This window comes from Alosa alosa, chromosome 15, assembly GCF_017589495.1.
Source record: "Alosa alosa isolate M-15738 ecotype Scorff River chromosome 15, AALO_Geno_1.1, whole genome shotgun sequence".
NCBI classification, from domain to species: Eukaryota; Metazoa; Chordata; class Actinopteri; order Clupeiformes; family Clupeidae; genus Alosa; species Alosa alosa.
Genome location: NC_063203.1, coordinates 4,919,448 through 4,938,680, shown reverse-complemented (window position 1 = coordinate 4,938,680; position 19,233 = coordinate 4,919,448). Strand labels below are relative to the sequence as shown.

Here is a 19,233-nt window from a genome sequence, read left to right as displayed (position 1 = left end):
ACTTTTTAGCAATAGATACAATATACCTCAAAGTATATCTGATTAAATTATTAAAAATATTTTTAAGTGTTACAACAGTGGTAAACATATATATATCATTTTTCAGTATTTATAAACAACTGAAAAAATGACATTTGGATTTTACTGTAAACCTTTTGCATGCTTTGTCATAGGACCATGAACTGCCTGGACAATACTGTTGTGAAAAGGAGTGGAGTGCAGTAGAGAGGACGGCTGGCAGTAATTGGCTGAGGTCAAGCTGAGCACTGACCCCTGGTTCTCATCAGGGCTGAGTGGTGTGGAGTGGCTCTGCTAGAGGAACTTGAGTCGGCCCGACTCTCATCCTCACTTCATCGCTCTTCCGTTTCTCCTTCATCTTCTCCTACTGCACCTGCATGTTTGTGTGCTCAGAGCTTACGGTGTGATAATGAGGACAAAAAGGTGCAAGGGATAGTCTAGTTGTTTGTATGTGTGTTGTGGTTGTTGTGCGCGCGCATGCGCGCGCGCGCGCGTGTGTGTGTGTGTGCGTTTGTCTTTGTGCAAGTGAAATGTGTGGAGTCGTTAGTGTGGGTGGAATAATGGTCCTCAAAATTCCTGGAAAACAAAGTGATTGAATGATTGCCTCCAGAGTCTCAACAATTATCTCATTTGCTATAATTAAACACAACTCCCTGTGGATTGCAAATGAAACACTTTTCCCTCCATGCATGTCAAATTGGGCATTTCACAGGGTCTCTCTCATCACTGCAGGCCTACAAACAGGCAATTCACATGTTGTACATCTTACATAGCTATATATTTGAAGTACCAACAGAAAACCGAATTATACTATCAAATACTATATCTACTGTAGCAAGACCTCTGTGTCCCACATGAATTGAGGTAAAGTAATAGCTGAGTGTTTTTGTTTTGTTTCTTTTTTGTTCATCTGGGCTTTGATCAATTATCTCCACCCAGCCCACTTACAGTACCTGTGCTCCTGTGTACTCATTCACCCACACTAAGGGATTTGGCTTGTTTGCTTTGGGCAAGTTTGCCTCTTCTTAAGCAGGCTCTCCCTCTCTCTTGCCTCTCTCTGTGAGGGGATGTCAGGCCCTTCGTTTGCCATTTGTCTTTCTCTGTTGTAGGTGACGTGTACTGTAGGGGATGGGTGTAAGTGTTGGTCTCTGCTTGCTGTTGGTCCTCTGTGGTCAGGGCCAGGTGGGTGGTGAGGAGCCTGCCTGTCATTTGCAGTGGAAGACTGTGTCTAATAGTCTTTACAAGGACGGAGATGTGATCATTGGGGGGCTGTTTCCTGTTAATGTCTTGGCACCTCAGCTTGATCTGACGTTCAAAGGCCAAGTGAGCAACGCTGCATGTCAAACGTAAGTAGAGGCGAAAAAAACAAACTGTATTCTACTATCAAATTCTACATTTATATAAAACTCTGAACCTTGCATATTTTGATGTGCAATTGTGCAGAGGGTTGACCTCTATCTTTATATATAAAATACTGTAAGTCTTGATTTTCTTTGCAGGTTCATCTTACGGCACTATCGCTGGCTTCAGACTATGGTGTTCACCATTAAGGAGATAAACAGTAGCCCTATTTTGCTGCCAAACCTCACTCTGGGGTACCTGGCATTCGACACCTGCCTGCAGGAGCAGACGACAGTCGGGGCTGCGCTGGCCATGATGACGGGGCAGGAGGCTGCGGTTTGGGGTTCCAGCTGCACTGGCAGCCCGCAGGTGCCCATCATCATCGGTGATGCCAGGTCGTCTGGCTCCCTTGCAGTTGCCCGGACTCTGGGTATTTTTGACATCCCTATGGTGAGTTAGGGCACAATGCTGATAACTGTGTATTCTCTCTGCTCACTGTAATTATAGATTATATTTTACTCTGGAACTATGAATGGACTCACCAATTATATTTCAGTTGTTTTTATGCTGCTTTTATTTTAACAGGCTATTGATCCATAGTGGAAAAATATGTTGTGTATTTACAACAAGCACAGAATGAAAGTAATTGCAGATGCAAGTTAAAAATGAAATATTTCCAGTACATTATTCTTTAGATTATATCTATCCTCTTTAGGTCAGCTACTTTGCCTCCTGTGCATGCTTGAGTGACAGACAGAAGTACCCAAACTTCTTTCGCACCGTCCCCAGTGATGCCTTCCAGGCCAAAGAGCTTGCCCATCTGCTGCAGTTGCTGGGCTGGGCGTGGATCGGGGTCGTGTTCGGAGATGATGATTACGGCCACTACGGTGTGCAGCTGCTCCTGAAGGAGCTGCAGGGCTCCAACGTATGTGTCGCGTTCAGCCAAGTCATCCCCAAAGGCCTCAACCCCCAGAGGATAAGGCACATCGTGGAGACCATTCGCCTGTCCACAGCGAGGGTGGTGGTTATCTTTGCCATCACCAATGATGCACAAGTCATTCTAGAGGAGGTGGTTAGGCAGAACATCAGTGACAGGCAGTGGATCGGCTCTGAGGGCTGGGTTACATCTCCTGACATTTCAACTCCTCAGAATCTGCCCTCGTTGGTGGGGACACTGGGCTTCGCTCTGAGAAAGGCCCAGATTCCAGGCTTGGGCTCTTTCCTCACCAGCATCAAGCCGGCGGGGTCGAGGACTGAGCCGTTTGTGAGAGAGTTCTGGGAGACGCTGTTTGAGTGCTCGCTGGAGGGAAACTCCTCCTCTGGAGACAACAGGCCCCGTTGCACAGGCACAGAGAGCGTGGAGAAGAAGGCCAACTCATACTCAGATGTGACTCAGCTGGGAGTGAGCTACAATGTGTACAAGGCTGTGTATGCTGTTGCCCATGCAATTCAGGACATGCTCGCTTGCCCACCAGGCCAGGGGCCATTTCAGAATGGGACATGTCCCAATGTCAAAAAGATGACACCAAAACAGGTAGGGCAGGCACTCTAATTTTATTACTTTTTCCTGCCATCTCATCAGTCATATGACCATTTTTGCTTTCGTTTGGATTGTAGCCTGCTGCTCAGTGAATGAAAAATATTATGTTCTCTCTCTCTCTCTGCCTCCCCTTTGCACCTCTCTCTCCCTCTCTCTCTCCCCCCTGTGAGCATGGTTGTTTGTCTTTCTCTCTCTCCATGTGTTTTTAATCCATATTTGGAGCTCCTTCACTACTTGAAGAAGGTGAATTTTACAACACCTCTGGGAGATACTGTAAACTTTGATATGAATGGAGACCCCTCTGCCTCATATGACATCATCAACTGGCACATAGGTGATCGAGGCAAAGCTGAGTTTGTGAAGGTGGGGCAGTATGACTCCAGCCGAGGGCCGGGTCAGAAACTCCAGCTGAACCTCTCCAAAGTGGTGTGGGGTGGTGGATGGACCAGCAAGGTAAAATGTCAGCTAACGAGTACAAAAATGGGTTTTAACAGCCAAAGCAGCCATTTAACCAAGCGTATGTTGTCTGTTAAATACAGAGAAATTAGAAAAAAACAAAAAGAGACTCTGTTGTACTCAGGAGAGTCTGTTTACATTAGAAAGATATGAATATGTTTATACTCGAGAACCCACTGGAGAGAAAACGGTCCAAAGAATGCCTGAGGGAATAAATATGGATTTATTTCACAAAAAATAAGACAGGGATGGGCAGTATTTATAATACATGTATTTGAAATACATATTTCAAATACAACATAGTATTTTGTAATTTGTATTTTATCAGGTTGAAGAAAATGGCTTCGTATTTTGTATCAAAATACTTTATAGGTGTGTATTTTTGTAGTTAAATTGTAAAATTACTGCCAAATATTTTTGCTAAACCATACACCATAAAAATGCAAAAAAATGAATATAGCCTCTGACTGGTGCTGACTTAGTAACTTGCCCAGACTCATTGGGATCAGAATATTGAGATTCAGGAAGATCCAGTGCTGAGTAACGTGTAGGTTACACACACCCATGCGCACACACACACACACACACACACACACACACACACACACACACACACACACAAACACACACACACGCACACACACACACACACACACACACACACACACACACACACACACACACACACACACACACACATACACTCCCTCTCTCACACCAACCCACTTACTGAACCACGTGGTTACTTGATCACCCACACTTAAAAGTTAGTCTGTTTTTGGTAGAACTTTGGACAACTTTGACTGTGATGTGTATGTGTCCTCCAAAGCTGATATACACAAGGCACCTTTCTGGGCAATGTTGCTGAGCAATGTTCCTGAGTATTCCCTTACAAAAACTCATTTGCACCAGAAACCTCATTTGCTTGTGGAAATATGACCTTGCTGCAAATTTGTGGCAATTGTTTGCCAGAAACATGAATTTTCTGCAAGTGTTGTTTTTCTGGCATGTTCACGTTGATATTGGGCAACTTATTTATGCTTTTATTACAGTTTTTCTCGATTGCTTTTACCTGCTTAAGTAAACTAGAACCCACTTGGTCTTCATGACTACTTTCTTTGCACAGCAGAAGTCATCTCTTGCGAATGTGTTCACACATTTTCATTGGGTTTACACATTTCTCACACCCTTTTGCAAAACAGTTAACACAGGTGTCATTCAAAAGCCCCAAACTCTATTGGTTTTCCCATGCTAAATAAAAGGAAAACATCTTTTCACAGGTGGTATAGATTCCTTGCATAAGTCTGAATTTCTGATACACCTGTGTGAAACCCCGGTATTGTATTGCCTATTTGGTGGAGAAAACAGTACAAAAGGTCTTTACTGTATGTCTATTTCGATGAAAGTTGTAGTTCAATGACATTTACAGTATCTTGCTAGGTGTTTGCTGTATGTCTTACATGTCAATGACAGTTACATCTTGGGAGGAATGAATAATTTGTTTTTTTATTCAGTACATTTTGTCTTTTCAGTTTTTTTTTTTTTCTGATACCAGAAAAATGAGAAAGTAATGAAACAGACATAGCAAAAATGCTCATTTTGAGAACTAGATTTTGCATTTTGTTGCCCAGTGTGTAATGATTGATTAAAGAGTGTTTTTGAATTGGCAACAAGTTGTAGTGTTTGAAGGCAAGATTTGCTTTTGCTACATGTTTTAAGTGTTTTAAGAGAGTAACAGCCTTTTGCAAGCAAAATGTGTCATTTTGTCCAGAGTGCTTTTGTTCAGACACAGCTGTTTTGAGAATGTGATGTCAGAGTTGACACAGGTATCAAAACGATCGAGAAAAACTGTAGGCAACTTATTCTTGAGAACTTGAATCATCAGTAGGCAACATGATCATCCAATAGGAACACATGGAACCGGTTATGTGGTTACCCTCAACATTGCTCAAAAAGTTGTCCCATGAATCACCTAAAGCAACATGATGAAAAATTCAGAAACCTGAAAGGGCCATTTTTTCTTCATGAATATACACATTCCACAATTGTTAAAAACACATTTATTGAAACCTTCCACCCTTTTCTCCATTCTTAAACTACATTCACAGAATGTCTGACAGTTCTTGCAAAATAAAACGCTCGCCTCAAAGGTTTTACTTGTGCTCAGAACCAAACAGTGTCAGAGTCCCGATTCAGTGTATGATTGAAGTGTTCCCCTAATTTTTTTGAGCAGCATATTTTATATAGTCACTAGCAGGGCCTTTGACTGTTCCTCTGCAGATACCCGTGTCAGTATGCAGCACCCCTTGCACTCCTGGAACCAGGAAGGCTCTGCAAAAGGGAAGACCAGTCTGCTGTTTCGACTGTGTACAATGTCCAGATGGGGAAATCAGTAATGAAACGGGTACAATTCTTTTGTCACATAAACATTCATTCTTACTTTGTCATAAGTTTGTGAATTACACTGCTCACATAATATTCAATGTATTGTTGTATTTGTTGTCTTTTATCTACTATTCCATCAAGGTGCAACTGAATGCATAAGATGCCCAGAGCACTTCTGGTCCAACAACCTGAGGACAGAATGTATCCCAAAGCAAGAGGAGTTCCTCTCCTTCCAGGAGCCAATGGGGATTTTTCTGACGGCTCTTTCAATATCCGGAGCGCTACTCACATCTGCCGTCCTTGTGACCTTCATCCTCCACAGGGACACTCCCCTGGTCCGTGCCAACAACTCCGAGCTGAGCTTCCTCCTGCTGCTGTCCCTCATCCTCTGCTTCCTGTGCGCCATGTCCTTCATCGGCCGGCCATTGGCCTGGTCCTGCATGCTGAGACACACCCTCTTCGGGGTGACTTTTGTGGTGTGCATTTCATGCATCCTCAGTAAGACAGTGGTGGTCCTTGTAGCCTTCCGGGCCACACTACCGGGCAGTAACCTGATGCGCTACTTTGGGCCGGCACAGCAGAGGATAGGGATCTGTGTGTGCACCTTGATCCAGGTGCTGGTGTGTGTGCTCTGGCTTACGCTGGACCCTCCACTGCCCTCGCAAAACAAAGCCACCATCCGCAGTGCCACGGTGGTCCTGGAGTGTGCAGCCCACTCACTGGCTGGGTTTGCTGCTTTGCTGGGCTACATCGGTCTGCTGGCAACTGTCTGTTTTCTACTGGCTTTCTTTGCCAGGAGGCTCCCTGACAATTTTAATGAGGCCAAGTTCATCACCTTCAGCATGTTGATATTTTGCGCTGTGTGGATAGCATTTGTCCCAGCCTATGTGAGCTCACCAGGAAAGTACACCGTTGCTGTGGAAATTTTTGCCATCCTGGCCTCCAGCTATGGGCTGCTTTTATGCATTTTTGCACCAAAATGTTACATCATTCTGTTCCAACCACATAAAAATACCAAGAAAAGCATGATGGCCAAATGACGATACGCTCTGTTAAAATGCACTTTTTCTACTTCTTGCCATTCTTCAAAATGGTCTACTAATATGCTGACTAATGCAGGCTTAATTGACAACTGTTTACTGTTAATTCTCTGTAATTTTCAATTCTGTAAGTCACTATGAACAAAAGTGTCTGCTAAATTCCATACCATAAATCTCATTCATCTGTTATAGTGACATATATTTGTTTTGGGTTATGTTTGTCAGACTTTCTTGTACTTGTGATGCTTTAGTAAAATATAATGATTTGTGAGAATGTCAACTGCCCCATTTTTCTCTCTGCAACCACGCAAATGGTGCCACATGTTACAAAAACAATATTTCTCTTTGCCAGAACTGTAACTCTTCCCTCTAACAAATGAACAAAAGTGTTCATGTGCAAACCAATGTTTCAACCGTGAGAACCCTGTCCACACACTAAACCAGTTATCTTCCTCTGCAATGTTCTGGCTTCTAATCACACACCACACTCACACACACACTAAACAGACCTCTCTTTCAACACTCCACCTCCACTCAGTCATCATCTGGCCAGTCCACTGTCGACTGGCCTTCCTCAGGGAGCTGCTTGTTATTATGAGTGTCCACGATCTTGTGTGACCTCAGTGCCATCACTAGATAAACCCCAGCAGACAAAAGGCCCAGTGAGATGACCCCCAATGAGCCCATTGTGCCACCTGGAGCGACACTGTATCTGGTGGGAGCCAGAAGGGCGCAACACAGACAAACCAAGTGTTCTGTGGCGATCAGCAAAGCAGCCCCCTCCAAGAACAGCAGAGGAATGAATCCATTCTATACTCAAACTGCGTTTCTTGACTTTGCTCGATTTAATACAACTGGAGTTGTGACATAACACACATTTTATCCTAACATAATGATATACAGTAAAACAGAAATTATGAAAATAAACAACCATAGTCAGGTTAACTCTGAAAGTATTTTTTGTCCCTGTACTTTTTAGATAATAATAATAGTATACTTAACTGACAGACCAAGCATCAATAAATATAGACAATAAACATATCCTAGTAGATTTTTGCTCTGTCTCTACACACCTACACACAAACACACACACACACACCTTTGCTACGTGAGGTCTAGTGGGAGGGGTTGGAGTTTAGAGGGTGTCTAGAGTGTGATGAACATGCTGAACGAGTTATTAAAACTCATTAGCAGAGCTGGCATGGGCTGTGCAGACAGCCTGGGGCTGTTTTCTGAGCCGCAGTCATTTTCCCAACACGTCAGGAGGTGTGAGCTGTCAAGCGGCCTGGCCCCCTCCTCTCCTCCGACGTGCCCGTAGGAACAGCCTCCGCTCCGCCTCCGCCGGGCCGGTCCCCCCGAAGCAGGCCCGCACTCACAGGCCATCCATCACTGCCACCGTCACTGGGGATACGAGACTGTGACAGATCAGCGCTTACACACATTATGTGGCTGTGCTTCTGTGCTTGAACAGTGAGACAGACAGCTGATTATTGTGTGCCATCATCATTGGCATTACAACACTCTGATTTATAGAGAGAGGGGCGGGGGAGTGGGTGAATGTCTTAGATGTCATACACGCGTCCCTGATGAACCAGCATACACAAGGCAAAGGAGATTTGGTGGTATTACGTTGGTGTTGTTTGTACATATTTTCATGCAGCGGTTCACAAGTTGGCTGAGGTAATAGCCAAATTAGCGTTCCTTGTGGAGCCAATTTGGCTCACAATTATCATATTTTCTTTGTACTAAGAGGGAATATTCTACAATTACATTAGAGAGGAGGAAAATGGCCTATAAAATCATAATAAATCATTCTTACAAGTCATTTCTCAGAAACACAAATCTCCTTACACTTTCATACATTAATATTTTAAATTCTTCTTATTAGAATCTTTCCTTTTTCAGCTAAATCGTCTTTAAGTGCTTGCACTAGCAACTTAGGACAGCTTTTGGAAACACACAAAGGAAAACACTTCTGGTGGATGTACTTTGACCAAATGCAGATCCACAAGTATAATAGACTTTTCTTTATCAAACAAACGAGCCATTTGTTGACTCTTTACAGGACTTGTCCATGGGTCACTCAGTGCACATCCTCCAAGTGTCTTGTGAGAATGTTGTTTACACTTTTTTCAAATGCTTACACAATAAATCTTTGCTTGTCACACAATTTTCTAATCATGTCTTCCAAACATCATAACCCCACACCAAATCTGCAAAACCAAACTAATTTTCAGTGTTTGACTCAGTTTTTAATTGACTAAAACACATTTTGCAAAACCCCACACAATTTTCTACTTAACACACAAAAATCGAACAGGAAGTAACTTGATTTCATTTTTCAAACACAACCCATCAAAATGCCACACTAAATCACCAGTGCTTCACTCTCTCTCTTCACATGTGTAAATACTCATTACTTTACGGAACACCATCCAGTCATTGTCTTAGTATAGGCCTATAAATAGATACTCTATATGTAGGTATGGACCCTTTCAATCTGGCCCTAGAGGATTTTAGAACCAATGCAGATACTTTGAAAGGAATGTTCTACAAAAAGTCGACTTTATGTACAGTAAAACTTGTCTTTTTTACTATATTTATGTCTTTTTTGTGTTTTTGTGTCATTTTTCTATAGACCTATGAATACATACACCCCCCCCCCCACACACACACACACACATACAGACAAACACACACACACACACACACACACACACACACTTTTTTCTTTGGAAAAATGTAACCATCCAAAGTAATTTGATAGTAGTCAGTCATTTCCATAGGCAAAATCAGCTTTTTCAGAACTCCATGAACATCTGGTGGTCATTGCCTCATCTGGTGGTCTATTTTGCTTTGCTTTGTTCTTGTTGGCTGTAAAATACCTTGTTGGTTTCAATATTGCTTGCATTTTTACTGTGTATTTCAACTTCTCTCTGTAGATACCATAACTTTCATTCTTGTATGGAAATACATAAAGCCTATGAAAGACAGAAGAGCGGTTTTGAGCAACAGTGTGTACATGATGTTTCCAAAATGTCATATTATGACAAAAGTGTTTGTAATGTGAGGCGAATGTTTGATTTAAAGATGTGTTTATGACATTTTGAACGTTGTGTGTCATTTTGCTGGAGATTTGAGGCATTTTGCATTTTGTGTGAGCAATTGTTGGTTTTGTGTGTGGAGTTTTGAAAAATAGACACAGAGTTTTGAAAACGTGTGTAAACAGTTGTAAAAAACTGTAATAGAATTCACTAGAACTTCTGCGCCCTCTGGTGGTCAGAGTGCACACACACTTCAGAACAGATAAATACACATTACACTCTTGCACCACTCTACTACTCCTTACTGTCTTTCAAAGAAGACAGATACTTAACATTACACATGGGCAGGACTGAAACATAAAATAACGTTTAGCTATTTCCAGCTTTTCAACCATTTATGCATATTTTATGGAAATGAATATCTCATCGACCTCCTTTTTGTGACATGATGAACTTCTTTGTGTTATGTTCTGGCAGAAATATGATTATGTAACATTTAGGGACAAATATACATAAAAGAACACCAAAACTAGATGCCAAAATAGCAAATATCTCCACAGCTACAGTAAACTTCCCTGGAGAGCTGACATAAGCAGGAATAAAAGTGATCCAGACTGCACAGAATATCAGCATACTGAATGTGATGAATTTGGCTTCATTAAAGTTATCAGGTAGTTTACGAGCCAGAAAAGCCAGAATGAAACAAAAAGCAGCGAGGCAGCCAATGTAGCCCAGCACACAGCAGAACAGCGCCACCGAGCCCATGTGACACTCCAGGATGATCCTGTCTCGGTACAGCCACGTGTTCCTGATGGGATACGGCGGTGCTCTGACCAGCCACACGGCACAGAGGACCACCTGCAGCGAGGAGCAGAGGAGCACGCTCAGGCGCTGCTGCGGACGCCGGAACCAGCGGGCCGAGTTGTCACCGGGCAGCGTGGCCCGGAAGGCCATGAGCACCACGAGGGTCTTGCAGAGCAGGCAGGAGAGGCAGAGTGCGAAGCTCAGGCCGAAGGAGGTCCGGCGCAGCGGGCAGGCCCAGGGCGAGGGTCGGCCGAGGAAGGTGAGCGTGCACAGGAAGCACAGGCCCAACGAGAGCAGCAGCAGGAAGCTCAGCTCCGAGTTGTTGGCGCGGACGATGGGCGTGTTGTGGTGGCGCAGGAAGACGGCCGCCACCGCCAGCGTGAACGTGGCGCCCAGGATGGCCGTGGCTGCCAGAGCCATGCCGAAGGCCTCGGTGTAGGACAGGAACTCAATCTGCTTGTGCACGCAGGCGTCTCTCAGGGCGTTGGACCAGAAGTCAGCAGGACAGGGAGTGCATTCAGGCTGGTCTACAGTCAAAGGGTCTTACTTTACGTGAACAATGATAAACACTGAATGAAATGAAAAACTGAATGGAAAAAACACTGAAATGAGACTAATATAGGCTTACAAGTCACTAAATTATTATTTTCAAAAATTATTCACAAATGATTGTGTGTGTGTGTGTGTGTGTGTGTGTGTGTGTGTGTGTGTGTGTGTGTGTGTGTGTGTGCATGCACGTGTGTTTATGTTTTTGCTCAGGCAAGGAGGAATTGTCCTGTTGCTTGAGTGATTTCTGTCCTTACCTGTTTCATTTGTTATGGTGCCCTCTGCACACGGAACACAGTCATAACAGCACACAGGGAGGCCTTCCCTCGTGGCCTTTCTGAAGCCATGTTGACAACTGGCAGAGCAAACGGACTTGGGGACCTATGCATAATAACACCAGACATATTAAGTGTTGCATGAAAGAAGAACAAAGGAGAGGTAATATAGCACATTAATAACATTACATTTTAAAGCACAACACAGAACACTGTTCATGAAGCAAACTGTTCATACAGCACGATGTGTTGCTGCTGCTACTCACCTCTCTGGTTCCCCCATACCAGATGATGCCGTCGGAGTTCAGCAGCAGCTGCTGTGTGGGAGGTAGACTAGAGTCAAATCTGCCGACGGTCACATACTCCACAGGCCCACCAGGGGAGCCTGTCTGCCAGTTCACAATGTCATACGCACCCGCAGGGTCTCCGTTCTCATCAAAATGCACCGTGTCACCAAAGAGGTTTGTGTAGTTCACCGTACGCAAGTACTGAACCACCTGGGGGGAAATAATGGCAAATAATGCCATAAGGAATACAGAACAGAACACATATATGCAACTTCATACATGCAGGAAACAAACAGGTAAAACACATTCCTGCGTTAAGAGTAGCTTTACAGTCTTAGAGCAGAATCTATAATGCTTAATAAGGCAATTAACACACACTTATAGTAAAATCACAAACATAATCATCATGAATAACACATATTTGCATAGCACATAAAAGTCCAGTTGTACATCTCCCACCTGCCATGGATGGAGACTATGGATTGAGATGGATGAGTTGTGGTCAGTCAGTAAGTTGTGCAGAGCATGTGCCACAGCATACACGGCCTTGTGCATATTATACGTGACTCTGAGCTGAGACACGTCGTTGTAAATGCTGTCTGTGTCCTGTACACTCTCCCTGCCCGTGCAGGTCTTAGTGTAAGGCACGGGGTCAGCCATAGAGGCAGCGGGAAGTGTGGTGTTGAAGGAGCACTGGAACTGCGTTTCCCAGAATTCCCGGACAAACGGGTTGTAGGGACTGCCCAGAGGTCTGAGGTTCTGCAGGAAATGCTTCAGGCCCGGGATCTCTGCCCGGCGGATGGCAAAGCCGATGGTGCCGCTGAGAGAGGGGTAGTTCTCCCGGGTGGAGATGAGAGTGGACGTGACCCAGGCCTCGCTGGCCACCCACTGCTTTCCCGTCACATTCTGGGACACCATCTCCTTCACCACAGGCTCAATGTCCTCCTCGATGGCAAAGGCCACCACCACTTGAGCTGTGGAGTCCCGGATGATTCCCACAATCTCCTGCAGCTGCTGTCGGGAGGGGAGCTTGGGGATGGTGATGCGGTACGCCACACACACGCCCAGACGAGTTACTTCGGCCGTGAACATATCGATGCCCATGCGCCCGTAGTCATCGTCTGCCCCCATGGTTCCCACCCAGGTCCAGCCGAAGTGCTTGACCAAATAGGCAAGGGCCCTCGCCTGGTTCACATCACTTGGGATGGTCCGGAAAAAGTATGGAAACTGGCTTTTGTCACTCAGGCAAGCACAGGATGCAAAGTAACTCACCTAAAGAAAAGAGGATGAATAAAGATTGAGAGAGATTGAAACAAGGACAGAGAAAGAGACAAAGAAACAAATAGCAAGAGAGAGAGTGTGAGACAGAGAGAGAGAGAGAGAGAGAGAGAGAGAGAGAGAGAGAGAGAGAGAGAGCAAGTTACGTTTAAAAATCACACCCTATTTGAGGCAATTTCTACATAAGTAATATTATCATTTTGCATGGACACAAAAATGTCACACATATTTGTGTTTGTCTCTCACCAATGGAACCTTGAAGAGATTGAGCAGCCTGGAGATGGCCATAGACAGAGAGGATCCAGAATCTCCCACTATGAGGGGGACACTGGGAGACACACACACCCCTGTTCCGTTCCTCTTGAGGGGCTGTGAGATTACCGACAGAGCTGTCCTCAGAGAGAACATCTCCACTCCACATGTGTCATACAGCCTGTAGCCCAGTGTAATGTTGGGCAGCAAGGCGGGATTGCTATTGATCTCATCAATGAAGTACACCATGGCCTGGGACCAGCGGAACACCCGCAGATTAAACCTGCCAGAAAGACATTCGTCATTTCAAAATTTCATGCACAACAACAACAAATCCAGAGTGACAGAAATGGAATAAACGAGAAGAGAAAGGTTGAGAGAGGGAACAAGACAACAAATCATCACAACAGTGTTACGAGATGATGGATTAACTACAAAATGTGCTCTCGGAGCGTATGAGCACTGTTACCCCCGGCATCGCCTCTTGCCAGGTTCTTTGGAGAAGGTCAGTTCTTGTTCAACTCCTTTGGAGTGAATGGGGAACATCCCGGCCAGGACAACCTGCCCATCCTTGTGCACCACGGTGGAGTCGAGGTCCTTCCAATGCTGGCATCCCCCACTGGCTGCTCTCAGGCTGGGGCAGAGGAGGCTGAGGAGCAGGACAGCAGGGGGGAGCAAAGCCATCTCCATACAGGGCCTCTGGACCTTCAGACTGCCCCCTACTCTGAACACTGGCCTCTCTTCAGTGAGCCTTTATTGGTGGGAATTAATGAGGTTCTCATCTTCAGGGAAATGAAATGGGGGAGAAGGAAGAGGCATCATGCGTACAGACATGCGCAGATCCCCTCACACACACAAGTGCATAGTTTACACTGACCCATACGTAGGCTGTCAACATACACATTTACTCGCAAACATGTGGTACTCACATAGCATACACACACACACACACACAAACACGTGTCACAAACTCACAATATTTAGTATTTCCGTATACAGCAGGGCCTTTCTGGATAAACATTTTTCTCTTTATAAAAAATGAAAGAAAATGGAGATGATTTACATATTGAAAGAGGTTTTGTTGAGATAACGATGTTGTACAAGCAACATTGTTGTGTTGTGACCATTGTGATCATTTTGGCAAGAAGTTGGTTCATCTATCGCCAGTTGCTGAGCTATCAAGACTGGCATTCATATTTGTGCATTTTCAGCTCATTAAATTCAAAACAACAGCTATGTTTTCAGAATATTGTCTGCAGCTGTCAGCAATTGTATTCATGTTCATTATCCCACATTGTGCATCTGTTCTCAGGGTAAATATAATACCTAGGTGATGAGGAGGGTGTGCTGAAGTATGCAGTTTCACGTGTGTGTTTAGGAGTGAGCCATTGAGAGGTGCAATCAGGACTGAGTGCAGCGTTTCATTAAGTGACATTAGCTTCAAGTTTGGCACGTGTCCCTGTGGCCGGTCTGTTTTCCATCACGTTCCCTTGCGCATGAGGGGACCATGGGCAGCTTGTGTCTCTCCCTGCCCTGACTGGTGAAGACAACGACAATTAATGAGCCCTGGCTAATCAGTCACAGCTGGTCATGTGTATGACTTGGAACAAGAGGGGAGGCCAATGGAACAATTTGGGGGATTCATTAATCAGAGCAGGGAATTCATTAATCAGAGCCAGCTGGGCATTTTTCACAGATCATAAGACTGTACACCTCCAAGAAGGCACACATCTGCAGGTGAAAATCCCTTCAAACCATACAAAACTTATGAAAACACATATGTGGATAGATATGCTAGTTAATTTGAAATGGATGTCCTGCATATGGTGGATGTGAGTGGGCTATGCTGCCATGCTGATACATTAGGAGTAGACTGGAAACATGTTGAGCTTTGTTGAATTAGTATTAGTAAAAATCTGCTGTGCAATAGCACAGCTTTGTGGACAAAAGGCAAAAATGCATGAGCACCACTTGTGAGAAACTGCTGTACTCATGATGTACTGGTGTACTCAAGTGAACATTCTTTTAACATTCTACTGGTAATCATTTAATAACCAATCATTAATCATTGTTCAGTTTAATACAACATACAAACATTTATTACATATATTTTTTTATATATTTACATTGTATGCTTAAACTGTGACATCTTAGTATCTTTTGTCCTCTATTGTCCTATGTAGTCTTAGCCATCATGTGCTTTCTAGTGTTCTTCTCTGGTTTCAGCAAAATGATGTAGCACTTGGGGAAAAACAGGCAAGCCAGGAGGCTGTAGCTGGAGGCGAGGATGGCGAAGACTTCTGTGGCGGTGGTGTACTTCCCTGGAGAGCTGACATAGGCCGGGACAAAGGCCACCCACACGGCGAAGAATATCACCATGCTGAAGGTGATGAGCTTGGCCTCGTTGAAAGTGCCCGGCAGCTTCCGGGCCAGGAAGGCCAGCAGGAGGCAGAAGCTGGCCAGCAGTCCAATGTAACTCAGCACCAGCGAGAAGGCCAGAGCCGAGCCCTCGTCACACAGCAGGATGAGCCGCAGGCTTTCCCGGCTCGAGAGCGTCCTTGGCGTCGGAGGCGCTACCGCCAGCCAGACCCCACAGATGACCACCTGCACCGTGGCCCCGGCAAAGATCATGACCCTCTGCTGGACGGGGCCGAACCACCTCATTACCATGCTGCCGGGCAGCGTGGCTCTGAAGGCCATGAGGACCACCACCGTCTTGCTGAGGATGGAGGAGATGCAGAGGGAGAAGGCGATGCCAAAGGCCGTGTGGCGCAGCATGCAGGTCCAGGCGGTGGGCTCTCCGATGAAGGGCAGGGCGCAGAGGAAACAGAGGCCCAGAGAGACCAGGATGAGGAAGCTGAGCTCGGAGTTGTTGGCTTTGACAATGGGAGTGCCACGGTTGCAGGCAAAAATCAGGATGACTGTGAGAGTGCAGCAGAAGCCTACAAGTGCTACTACCATCAGAGTGATGCCCATAGTGTCAGTGTATGATAGGAACTCCACCTGCTTGGGGACACAGGTGTCTCTCCTGGCATTGGACCAGAACTCAGGCAAACACTGTTCACACTCTATGGCATCTAAAACAAAACAAGTGGCAGGACAAAATGTAATTGACAATCAATATATTATATATTATATATAATTCATGCCTCTTAAAAGGTATGGACTATGTAAAGTAATTTCAACACATTCACTGTGTACAACAGAATACATTTACAGCACTGTTTCAGCTATTTAACATGTGCTCAGAAAGAATCCAGGGTTTTTTGAGGTGCTAGTTCTGTAAATGTTTGTCAATCATTTAGAGTTCCAAAACAGGATACACAGTCTGTCACCTGAATAAAGTGTCTGCAGCAGTGTCTCACTCACCTGTCTGATTGCTAATCTCCCCAGCTGCACACAAAATACAGTCAAAACAGCACACAGGGAAATTGGGTTTGATGGCTTTCCTAGTGCCTGGGGGACAGCCTTTACTGCACACCGAGAGAGGGACCTGGGGAGCAGAAAGGGGACACGCTACACCAGTGAAAGAGTCGGTCAGATCCTCCATCCCTAATGCACATGGCTATACAGAATGAAAACTGAATGCTGTACACAATAACAAAAAAAACTTTGAATGAAACAGAATCAAAAACAGTGAATTATATGGGAGAACACTGAAACACATGCGAGACTCACGTCTTTGGTCTTCCCTGTCCAGAGTATGGCTTCTTCATCAATCTCTAGTTTGTTCTGTGTGGTTTCATCAAACTTCCCCACTGTGACATATTCCACCTCTCCATCTGCATTCAGCTGCCAGTTGATCAAATCATACATCGCCACTGGGTCACCGTTCTCATCAAATTTCATTTCCTCACCAAAGTCATTAATGAACTCCACCTGTTTCAGGTACTCCAGGAGCTAACAGAGAAAATAAAGGAAGGTGGCAGAGCAAATGGATGAGAGGAAGAGGGGTCACAAGGGGGCACAAAAAAAAGAAGCAATTTACAGAGAATGGTGATCTAACCTGCCATGGCTGTATTGTGGACATGTTAGGACATGTCCCTTCATGAAGAAGCCCTTTGCCTGGCACGCATTTGGCCATGGTTTCCAGGGCATGAGCGATAGTATACACTGCTTTATAGACATTATAAGAGATTCTGAGTTGAGTAACATCAACATAAATGTTTTCTGTCCTTGCAAGCTCTTCCAAGCCTGTGCATGGTGGTTTATCAGGTGTGTCTACATCGTCTCCATGATGTAGTGAACACCCAAATAGGTTTTCCCAGAATATTGGAAAAAATGGGTCCTGGGGGTCAAATGAGGGGTTAATACGTAACAGAAAGGACTTGAGTCCAGGGATATCAGCCTTGCGAATGGCAAAGCCCATGGAGCCCTGCAAGATGGAGTGGAACTGTGGGGTAGAGAGCACGGCAGCGGTGATCCAGGCCTCACTGGCCAACCACTGGATGCCCGTCAGGTTCTGCCTCAGAGCCTCCCTGAGGAGTGCTCCAGCATCTTGCTCAACGGCGAACAGCAGCACCACTCGAGTACCAGATGTTCGGATCCGCTCCACGATGTGGGCCATCTGGGTCTTGGCGTGGTTCTTAGGAATTATCTCATGGAGGGCCACACAAGCTCCAAGTTTCTTCACCTCGTCAGAAAATATCTGGGCACCCCCTCGCCCATAGGCATCGTCGCCAGCAACTACTCCAACCCACGTCCAGCCAAAGTGCTTCACTAACTGAGCCAGGGCATCTACTTGGAAAACATCGCTCGGCATGGTTCTCAAGAAAGCAGGGAACTCAACTTTGTTACTCAGACAGGCACAGCTGGAGAAATAGCTTACCTGTGGAGAGAACAGAAATGAGAGGGAGATAAGACAAGACGAGACAGTAAGAGAAAAGAGAGAGAGAAAAAAAACATGCAAAATAGGCATAGATCACCACTGAAGATGTGTTGTTGAATTCAACAAAGATGTCATACCTGTGGAACATGAAAAACCCCAAGGAATCTGGCCACTACCAGAGAGAGCGTGGACCCACCATCCCCAATCACCACAGGCACTGTTCCCCTGCACTGTGTGCCCACGCTCCCCTCCCCCGGATGGCCCCTCGTCACAGCCATGGCTGTGCGCAGGGCTTGGACAGGGGTGCTGCAGGAGTCATATATCTGGTATCCTAGCGTGGTGTTTGGCAAAAGGTTTGGATTTTTGTTGATCTCCTCTATTGCAAATATCATAGTCTGCATCCATCTAAATGTCCTGAAGTTAAACCTGAAATGAACCATGCAGGCAGCAGAAATTATGAAGCATTACGAGCATTACAAGCACAAGCAATACAAGCCTAGACAATGACATATCTGTTCTGAAACACCTTTGACACACCTCATGTTTTACATAACAAAACATTCTTTTAACATTTTAGAACACAGCTTCATTTAAGTGTTTTACACAGGTGAACTTTACACTGAACAGAACAGTTACAAATATGAAGAAGATTTTTTTGTTGGATTCCACCAACCCAGAGCACTGAGCTGGAGCTGGTGGTGAGGTGAATGACGCCACTGACTCCAGCACCGTGTCGTGCAGAGAGAAGAGACCCCCCAGGACCACGGCTCCCTCCTTCACCAGCACCGGTAGCTCTGAGGGGTTTCCGATGGGACGGCACTCCTGCGTTTGCTGGGGCTGCAGAGACACATGTGACCATACGAGCCCACCGATGATAACCAGCCTAGCACACGCGAACACATCGTACAGCATTCTCTTTGATGCACAAAGAAAAATCACAACTTATGCAGCATCTTACAATGCATTCGATTGGCCAGGCTAACAAAGACACAGACACATACACACTACAACACACATGTCCAGGCTTACTAAAAATCTATTTGATGCTGTTGATTGCCACCTTTATAGGACTGTTACCGCTCTGCTTGACATCCTTATAGAGACCCAATCCTGTCTCAAGGGACCTGACCCAATGGAAA

General features: G+C 45.1%; 3 protein-coding genes across 4 annotated transcripts; 1 reads left to right on the top strand and 2 right to left on the bottom strand.

Moving 5' to 3' along the window:
* Positions 1-1,294: 1,294 nt before the first annotated feature.
* LOC125307823 (extracellular calcium-sensing receptor-like) lies at positions 1,295-6,917 on the top strand. Its single transcript, XM_048263915.1, has 6 exons — positions 1,295-1,364; positions 1,518-1,809; positions 2,075-2,893; positions 3,122-3,352; positions 5,636-5,759; positions 5,882-6,917. The coding sequence occupies exons 2-6, from the start codon at positions 1,552-1,554 to the stop codon at positions 6,778-6,780; spliced, it is 2,331 nt and encodes a 776-aa protein (XP_048119872.1). The 5' UTR covers positions 1,295-1,364; positions 1,518-1,551; the 3' UTR covers positions 6,781-6,917.
* A 3,330-nt stretch (positions 6,918-10,247) lies between these two features.
* Positions 10,248-13,812, bottom strand: LOC125307822 (extracellular calcium-sensing receptor). The gene is made up of 6 exons (XM_048263914.1): positions 13,736-13,812; positions 13,261-13,549; positions 12,196-13,008; positions 11,716-11,946; positions 11,432-11,555; positions 10,248-11,155 (listed from the first exon to the last, which is right to left on the bottom strand). Exons 1-6 carry the CDS (start codon positions 13,810-13,812, stop codon positions 10,248-10,250), a joined length of 2,442 nt encoding a protein of 813 aa, XP_048119871.1.
* A 1,593-nt stretch (positions 13,813-15,405) lies between these two features.
* Positions 15,406-19,233, bottom strand: LOC125307821 (extracellular calcium-sensing receptor-like). 2 transcript variants are annotated; one of them, XM_048263913.1, is made up of 7 exons: positions 19,155-19,233; positions 18,768-18,931; positions 18,232-18,520; positions 17,273-18,094; positions 16,945-17,166; positions 16,636-16,759; positions 15,406-16,343 (listed from the first exon to the last, which is right to left on the bottom strand). In XM_048263913.1, exons 3-7 carry the CDS (start codon positions 18,493-18,495, stop codon positions 15,442-15,444), a joined length of 2,334 nt encoding a protein of 777 aa, XP_048119870.1. In that variant the 5' UTR covers positions 18,496-18,520; positions 18,768-18,931; positions 19,155-19,233; the 3' UTR covers positions 15,406-15,441. The 2 variants fall into 2 exon arrangements, with proteins under 2 accessions (XP_048119870.1, XP_048119869.1); XM_048263912.1 differs by having other exon boundaries at positions 18,768-19,226.

Bases quoted from the DNA above. Each gene is read 5' to 3' on its own strand.
- LOC125307823 (XM_048263915.1), top strand. From the start codon at position 1,552: ATGGTGTTCACCATTAAGGAGATAAACAGTAGCCCTATTTTGCTGCCA. The intron at 1,810-2,074 runs GTGAGTTAGGGC...TATCCTCTTTAG, and splicing joins GTATTTTTGACATCCCTATG to GTCAGCTACTTTGCCTCCTG. The intron at 3,353-5,635 runs GTAAAATGTCAG...GTTCCTCTGCAG, and splicing joins GTGGTGGATGGACCAGCAAG to ATACCCGTGTCAGTATGCAG.
- LOC125307822 (XM_048263914.1), bottom strand. From the start codon at position 13,812: ATGTTCCCCATTCACTCCAAAGGAGTTGAACAAGAACTGACCTTCTCC. The intron at 11,947-12,195 runs GTGGGAGATGTA...ATTTCCCCCCAG, and splicing joins ATAGTCTCCATCCATGGCAG to GTGGTTCAGTACTTGCGTAC. The intron at 11,556-11,715 runs GTGAGTAGCAGC...TATTATGCATAG, and splicing joins GGTATGGGGGAACCAGAGAG to GTCCCCAAGTCCGTTTGCTC.
- LOC125307821 (XM_048263912.1), bottom strand. From the start codon at position 19,006: ATGCTGTACGATGTGTTCGCGTGTGCTAGGCTGGTTATCATCGGTGGG. The intron at 18,521-18,767 runs GTTGGTGGAATC...GGTTCATTTCAG, and splicing joins GCTCCAGCTCAGTGCTCTGG to GTTTAACTTCAGGACATTTA. The intron at 18,095-18,231 runs GTATGACATCTT...TTCTCTCCACAG, and splicing joins GGGTTTTTCATGTTCCACAG to GTAAGCTATTTCTCCAGCTG.